The 8,346-nt window shown below is 39.6% G+C and overlaps 1 protein-coding gene across 1 annotated transcript in view; it reads right to left on the bottom strand.

The window, feature by feature from the left end:
- LOC134530298 (cytochrome P450 315a1, mitochondrial) overlaps positions 1 to 8,110 on the bottom strand; it is a 79,524-nt gene extending 71,414 nt beyond the window's left edge. The window contains exon 1 of the mRNA XM_063365018.1: positions 7,833 to 8,110. Within this exon, the coding sequence (XP_063221088.1) occupies positions 7,833 to 8,110 (278 nt within the window). The remainder of the gene's footprint in view (positions 1 to 7,832) is intronic.
- Between the last annotated feature and the right edge of the window lie 236 nt (positions 8,111 to 8,346).

Raw genomic sequence — 8,346 nt, forward strand, 5'->3', positions numbered from 1 at the left:
ACAATTTAGTACCCAATGAACACGCGTATTACTTGAGAAATGCAGAGGATAATGGAGGCTATCCTAGAGGTCATTGAATACGCGAATTTTTCCGGTACCTAGATATTATTATTATTAATTTGAGTTTGATTTAGCGGGGTAATGCTCGGGGCTCGAAACAACGTTATGCGGGTTTGCAAAAAATTTATTCGAAATTGTCGGAAAAGGGACGGGAAATAAATCAATGAGATTCAGGAGCGCGGGTTCCAATCCCCGTGGAAGCCGTTTCAACCGCGCATCTTTCCTAGTGTTTAAAGATTCGTTGGTAGCGTGGTGCGAAGGGCACAAATGCCACCTGACAAGCATTTCGCGAGGTACTGAAGTCAGAGGAGGTTTAAGCAGGACGGTATTTAAAAGAACCACATGTCGTGGTTCAATTCACTAATTTTTGCATTCATCAAGAGATAGCGTACAATGTCATCTTGCGTGCTAGGGATGATACGAGCGTCGGTATTGAGATCGGAGGTAGGCCTGCTTTATCTGCGTGCAAAGGTCATCCATCGTTATCTCCTTCCTTTACACAAACATTTCTACTAGGTGTACGAGTGCCTTAAGGTCAGGGTTTATCATTATGTTGACACGGACGTAGTAATACGCGTATTCGTGTGCTGTGGATGACTTGATATCTTCTTTTCTTTAAGGGCAGCTTACACTAGCTTAAAATACAACACAGTGTTTTTATAAAGTTTATTGGTGTGCAAATATCTTAGCTCTCTGTATACGGTACTTGGTAGGAGAAAATTCGGGAAAATGGAACGGAAGTCGATGATCGTAAATGTGGCACTAAGATGGCGGACCCACGAGTAGCAACATAAACCCGTATATAGTCCCTTTCGTTAACATTTGGGTACATACCAAACGTATTGGTGTGCCAAATGAAACTTCATGATAGTGAAACTACCCTAGAATATAATTGGTAAAAAGTAACCCCAAATCTTAAAAAAAAAAAGTAGTAAAACTGGCTTTACTAATACATATTCTCCTTTGAAATTATGTTCAGGCTTACATAGTAGCATAGCGGTATAGTGCACGCTTGTAAACCACGAAGGATATGGTTCAAATCTCTTTACTGGAAAGTTGTTTTTTACTTTTTTAATAACATTATATATTAATGCATAACAATGTTGAATCAGCTCAATGGTTAAAGTTTGTTTGTAAAAGTATTTACAGACTGATTTCAGTTGTTTAGGTAAAAACAAATATGCAAACATATATTTAACGTTATACTATGTGTTTTAAATATTTCAGGTTAATATTTTAGTAATGCCGTATAATTATAACTTCCAAAGTGTGCGTGAACTTTATAGTATTAAGTGTTTAGTGAATTTTAACACGATGTGTAGTATATTAGTAACATTCCTGGTCGAAAATCAGGTCCAAAGCCGGGGTATTATCGAAACTGTTTCTAATGGTTTAAAATTCTGGTTTTTTGACGTGACAACGTCTAATAAATCGATGAACACCAGCTGCACGCACTAAAAAGTGTCCCGTTACGCTCATTGTACGCTTGCGTCGCATCTATCTCTCTTCCACTCGATTGGAATAACCATCGATTTGACTTTTTCGAGGCACATTAAACTTGAAACACTCCCATTCATTTCCTACTTTTCCTATCATCGTCCTATCCTTAACAGAATAACACAGATTGGAAGAAGTTAAATAGCAAACATGTATAAAATTTATAGTTAAAATAATTTATTCGTTAATGTAATAAAAATATTAGAATTAATGAGTGCAAATAAAAGTAAATTTATCAATTAAATTGTAGATTTCATTTCACTCCTTCTTTGTATCCATACAAAATAGTGATAATTCAATAAAAAGATTCAATTTTATTCATAAAAGTATGCAATAATATCATCAATGTTTTGTTACGACGTTGTCACGTTAAACTATCGTACGTAAACCGACTTTACAGACAACCAATTTTTCGTGCTGCTAATTGCTATCTGCGCGTAATGGTGGCAATCAATGCTTACGATTCAGGCAGCGAATTCTAGCGGTAGGCGCAGAAATTCTCTCCGTGTTTGATTCACATCCAGAAATTTGGATATTTGGAAAGCAAATATTTTATTTATCAGTTTTTTTTATCGCGCTCAGCATTATTTTAAAGAATTCTACGTTAAATTTCGTGCCTGAGTTTCGTATTTTAAGTTTATTTACAAACCTGAACAACATGAGAACACAATGAATTTGCTCGTTACCGAGATCAGATGTTTACACATTAATGGCGAGTACTGAACGACTCGCTCAAGTTTTTTTTATCGACAATACGTTTACGTGAATATGTGTTTGGATGTAAAACGGTTCAAAACATATGACAAATGTTGTCAAATACAACTAAAAAAAAAAAAAAAAAATTACATTAGTTATAATACTTCTGAATAGTCCGCTGCACCTTGATTTTTACACAGCTGACTCATTGGCTAACTATACTTACACCCTCAACCACCCCACCTCTATTATTTTTACTAGGCTTTCACATTTCGTCAACGGCATCATTAGACAAGGTAATCAATTCTAAACGACACAGACAGCACAGCTACTACGGAAGGAATCAGCGATTACCTAGCCCAGCATTTGCATGGAGCTTTTTCAGGTAAAGCAATTGAAAATTTAAATCAGGATTGTCGGATCGGGTAACGAATATATTTCCTCCAGAATTCGAGTCCAGTATCTTACACCTGCGTCACATTTAATTTTTTTTTATTTGTCTCGTTGGTAACTTTTTATTACCAACCAGTTTGGTGACACATTTTCTTACAATTTTGATATGTGATTATTCATTGCAATTATCTAATGCCTCTATTGCAGTTAAAGTATACTCGCATGGTTGTCCGCGACTCGAATCCAGACCTCTTCGTATCGCGATACGGGGGTAGGCCCCTACCCAGAATTATAAACGAGAATGTATCATGAACAACGTAACGTGATGTTGTATTTGGGTGCGTCTCATAGTGGTTATGTTCTCTATTGACTTAGTGAATTTTGTTTTGCCTTGGCTTGTGTTGTGGAAAAGGAGACGTGAGTGCGTGCGTCAATCACTCTTTGTGAAGACTTGAGGGGGGGGGGGGGATACTATATTAATATTATGAAATGCGAGCTATTATTTTTTGTGTAATATAACTAAAAGTCAAATCAACGACCTCGATTATCGTATAAAATTCCCATTTTATAAAAAAAACGTTTCTAATTAAAATAAACACAAAAATTTTAAAATTTTCAAAAATCCACTACCACACACACATACATATATGTATATATAAATGCCACATTACCTTTTTTAAAGTTTAGAACTCAAAACAGTACTGCCATCGAAATGAAATGATAAAACTTTAAATATAAAATCTTCAATTGCATACTTTATATTAGATTTATTAATTCATTTTAATAAGTGTAAAATAGGTTTCCTATTTTTAGGGTTTGTTAATAACAAGTGTAATCTCCGTCTTGAATTGCAAGAGCTGGGCCAGAGCCTCAGTTAAACTCTGGCGGCCACCACCAGGGTAAACGCCCTAGTTTAAGGTCATCTGTCCACATCTCAATCGCAGTATCCCGTGCCAATGCTGCCACGACCATGCCACTACATAATTTCACCACGGGAGGTAGCTTTTAAAATGTTTATTGTATCAGGTTTTTTTTCGAAGGCCGATAGTTTCTCTGCAGGATCTCCTCGAAACTAGCATGGCGAATGTGGCTTTTTAGTTCTACGTTCGAGGTTTGTAGCCGCCGCTAAATAATTTGTCGATAAACGCCCTACCGAATATTTTTATCATGGACATCCTACCAAATACTCCGTCTATAGACACCCTACCGAATATTTGGTCGATAAGCACCCTTACAAACATTTTGTAGAAGTCATCCTACTCAATATTTTGTCGATAAACACTGCGGAATATTTGTCGATAGACACCCTATTTTTTCAGTAGACACCCTACTGAATATTTTGTCGATAAACGTTCCACCGAATATTTTGTTGGAAGATATTTAGTCGGCAGACACCCTACCGAATATTTTGTCGATAAATAGACTACGGAATATTTGTCGATTAGACCCCTACCGAATATTTTGTCGATAAACACCCTACCGACTATTTTCTCGATAGAAACCCTTCCAAATAGTTTGTCGCTAAACAGCCTAAGAAGTGCTCGCGTAGTCACTTATTATGTGACAGCAACACTTATGGTTTGTTTTGAAGTACAAACTTTCTTTGTCGTCACCACAAATACTTTCGTTACGAGTACAGTAAAATCCCTATTATCCACGGGCGGATGATCTGCGGTGCGGATTATCCGCGCATGCTACGAAAAAATACAGCACATATGTAAATGTGTATTTTATTACACGTGAGCAAATTTGAACTCTACTGACGAGTGTATTGTGTGCAGTATACAGTAAAACGCCACAGGCCTTCTCGGAACTCACGCAGTAGGCTGGCATGCGTTGCTATTTTTGTCTTTGTCGCACTTTGTTTCTAGTCGTATGGTTGAGCACTTTTATGTTTACATCACTGAAATGTATTGTATGTCAATTATTCAGTAAAGAACTAAAATTTTAGCATCATTTAAATTTTTTTACTGTTAATTGTAACTTTTACTGCACATAAATGTTTAGTTTTTTAAGTTGAAGTTAAAGTTTCCTTTTTTTTTTCCCATTTTTAGCCCTATCCGCGATTTTCAATATCTGCGGTGGCCTTGCCTTTTAATTTCGCGGATAATCGGCAGTGAACTGTATATTTAATAACTATAGTTTCCCCTGCAATGTTAACAAAGCATCAGGTGAAGCGGTGGAATAGTGACGGTGAACTGAAGAGGAGTACCAACAGCACATGGGTATTGTGTTGAAAAAGCCTGGGATCAAATTTGTTACCAACCAATTCGGGAACTCGCGACCAACCAACGGGGAAACCATTAAAATAATTGGTCATAAAAATGTATTCAGACAAATTTTAGGATTTTGTTTTGTTATATTGCCCGTTTCCTCACATGTTCAATCCAAGTCTCAGCAGGCAAAACGCGTTTTCAATACAAGAATTTTCAAACCGGCGACGTTAACGGACGCAAACGCTGCTGTGACTTGCAGGTTTATCTTCAGGTTCTGCCACCCCTAGATAACATCGTTACATATATCATTTCTGATTCTCCCTCGGTTGGTTGCTTTCTCCGTTGCGTTCTCACCCCGAGCAGCAACGACGTGTACGTTACTCAGGTACGGAGCTCATTGCAATTTTAAAAGTTAAGTTAAATTGTATATGACTTGTAAGCTTTTGGACATACGCCATTGATAAGCACATGTATATCTGTAGAAGAAAACTAAAAAAATACCCAAAAGACAAAAACACAAATTAAGCAATCCTGTTGACAACATCAATTTTTTTTGCTTTATTTGTGTTTTTGTCTTTAGGGTATTTTTTAGTTTTCTTCTACAGACATACGTGTGCTTAGCAATGGCGTATGTCCAAAAGCTTACATCAAGTCATGCACTCCCAGTGAACAAATCTTTCAAAGATAATAAATTGTATATCTCCTGAAAATTAACAAACAGCGGGTTTTAATTTCATTTTCGTGATATTGTCTCGTAAGTGATCACAGGCAGGCGTTAATTGTTATATTATCTTGTTTTACAAATTTTATTTAATTTAAAAAAAATTACAGGGCACTGAATTTACCTGCCAAAATGTTTTTTTTTTTTTTGCAATAGTTTAACGTTGTAAGACACTCAAGTGCTTTGCCACAGAATAGACGCAACCATAGAGAAATGAAACAGTGTGGTGGCCACTTCACTGAATGCAAGCGTTTCCCGTTGCTGATGGCCGATCTCTGCGGTGCAATTGGTGAAGCTCTAGCCAACAGCGGGCGGGGGTAAGACAATGTTCAGAATTTAAAAAAAAAAAAACTGTCAACTGTCTGTGCTATCAATTAATATTTTTAATTGGTTTTGATGAGGTTTTTGCGTCGCACGTGACCTCCAGGATTGTAGTGGGATCCCAACAGTAGCGTCTCCAGGGACCGCGTTGACCGCTTATATTTTCAGTTTCCTTGTTGTCAAGTTTTCTGCGAGAAATAATTAATGATTAATTAATTAATGAGGAAAGGAACAACTAAATTTTAACTAGCATGTCATTTAAAGTGTTGGTCAATACTTTTCGATTCCATTCGGGTTTTCTTGATTACGTATTAGAAAAACTTTCAAAGATATTACTGTCTCAATTAATGACACGATTTTGAGAGACTTTGATCGGCTGCATTTTTTTTTTCAAACTAACCCGAGTATAATTTATCAGGAATAAATATTTAAAATTACTTCAGATCAATAAATTAGCAAAACCACAATCGAAATTTAAGTTTCAGCTTGGCTTAAAAACATTATATTTCAAAGAGTTTAACTTTAGAATTTCCCAAGGTGGAGCCAATGTCCTGGGCGCTGTTCATTCCACGTTCCCAGGCCGCCAGCAGCGCTCCTCCTGGTAAGACATCTGGACCCCGCAGGGTCAGGGAACCACGAGCGAGGTGACTAGGTGCTCGTATGTTTGAGCCATGCCCGGGCATTTGGAGCCTCGCCGCAGGGGGTGCTGTCACAATTTAGAAACACACAACTTAGAAACACATAACTTAGAAACACACAAGATAGAATCTTCTAAGTTATGCCTGTTCTAAGTTGTGTTTCTAAGTTATAACGTTTCTAAGTTGTGTGGTTCTGCGTTGCGTTTTTCTAAGTTACGTGTTTCTAAGGTATGGCAGTTCTAAGTTATGACGTTTCTAAGTTGTGTGGTTCTGCGTTGCGCATTTCTAAGTTACGTGTTTCTAAGTTGTGAGATTCTAACTAGTGATAGATCTAAGTTATGACGTTTCTAAGTTGTGTGGTTCTGCGTTGCGCATTTCTAAGTTACGTGTTTCTAAGTTGTGAGATTCTAACTAGTGATAGATCTAAGTTATGACGTTTCTAAGTTGTGTGGTTCTGCGTTGCGTGTTTCTAAGTTATGACAGTTCTAAGTTGTGTGTTTCTAAGTTGTGATAATTCTAAGTTATGATTTTCTACGTTACGACGTTTCTAAGTTGTGTGTTTCTACGTTGTGTGTTTCTAAGTTATGTGTTTCTAAGTTATGATCGTTCTAACTTATGACAGTTGTAAGTTACATGGATTTTTTCGATGTTTCTAAGTTATGACTGTTCTAAGTTGTGTGTTTCTAAGTTATGTGTGGTTCCCTCGCCGCAGGACCGCGACGAGTGGGTCGGTGTTTGGGACAGTGCCGCGCCGTCTACGGCAGCTTCTCCGCTGAGGCGGCGCGCTCACGTGGCGGCGGGTCTTCGGTTCGACCGCGCGCCCCAGCCATCACTCAAGCTTATCGGCGTAGAGACGGCAGCGGCGTGGCTCCAAGTCCACCATTACAAGTCCTTCGAGCCTTCAGGAGGTGTGTACGTGTAGATGCACGACATCCTCAATTCAACAATATTTTGATTTAAAAAAAAAAAAACTATTATTACCTAAGTACAAATATTTTTTCCAATCTAAATCATTGCACATAATTTTAATGCGATGCAAGTAATTGAAAGTTACTATCAACTATAAATAATATTCCTTGAAAATAAAAAAAAATTAATAAATATATTATATTTTTTAATAATTTGTACAGATCAGGTAATATTACCAACAGTCGCTCTCTAGAAAACTCAGAAAGTCAATTTTACAATAACAGAAAAAAAAGTATTTTTTTTTAGTGTATGGATTCAAACCGGCTTAATCATCTGCACATTAAGGTGTGAAGTAAGGAGGTGTTCCCGGCGAGTACTCACATGAAGAAGAGGCCTCGCTTGGCGCCGTACAGCCGGTTGTAGAGCAGCCACGCCTCGGGCAGCACGTGGGACGGGTGCTTGCCCTCCAGCGAGAACACGCGCCGCATCTCCTTGGCGTCCGACACGAACACCACGGTCGCCGGGCCCACCGCGTCCTGGAACACGGGGCCCAGCGCCGCGTGGCGCCGGTGCACGAACTCGTGCAGGCGCGTGTAGCCGCCCGCCGCCAGCAGCTCCAGCGTGCTGCCCACCAGCGGCAGCCCCCGGGGGCGGGGCATGGGCTCGGGGGCGGCGGCGGCGGCGGCGGCGTCGGGGAGCGCCACGCGTCCGGCGCTCAGAGCTCGCTTCCACATGGCGCGGGCGGGACTGGAGCCGCCGGCGGCGCGGGCGACGTCTTTATCATCCCGCTCCGCTCACCCCGGAGGAGGGGTGTGAGGGGTGGGGGTGGAGGGAGGGGGCGTGGCCAGTGCGCAGGCTCCGGCGCGGTACCGCTACTCCAGCACAGCTGACCGGC

The sequence above is a fragment of the Bacillus rossius genome, chromosome 3 (assembly GCF_032445375.1).
Source record: "Bacillus rossius redtenbacheri isolate Brsri chromosome 3, Brsri_v3, whole genome shotgun sequence".
Classification (NCBI taxonomy): Eukaryota; Metazoa; Arthropoda; class Insecta; order Phasmatodea; family Bacillidae; genus Bacillus; species Bacillus rossius.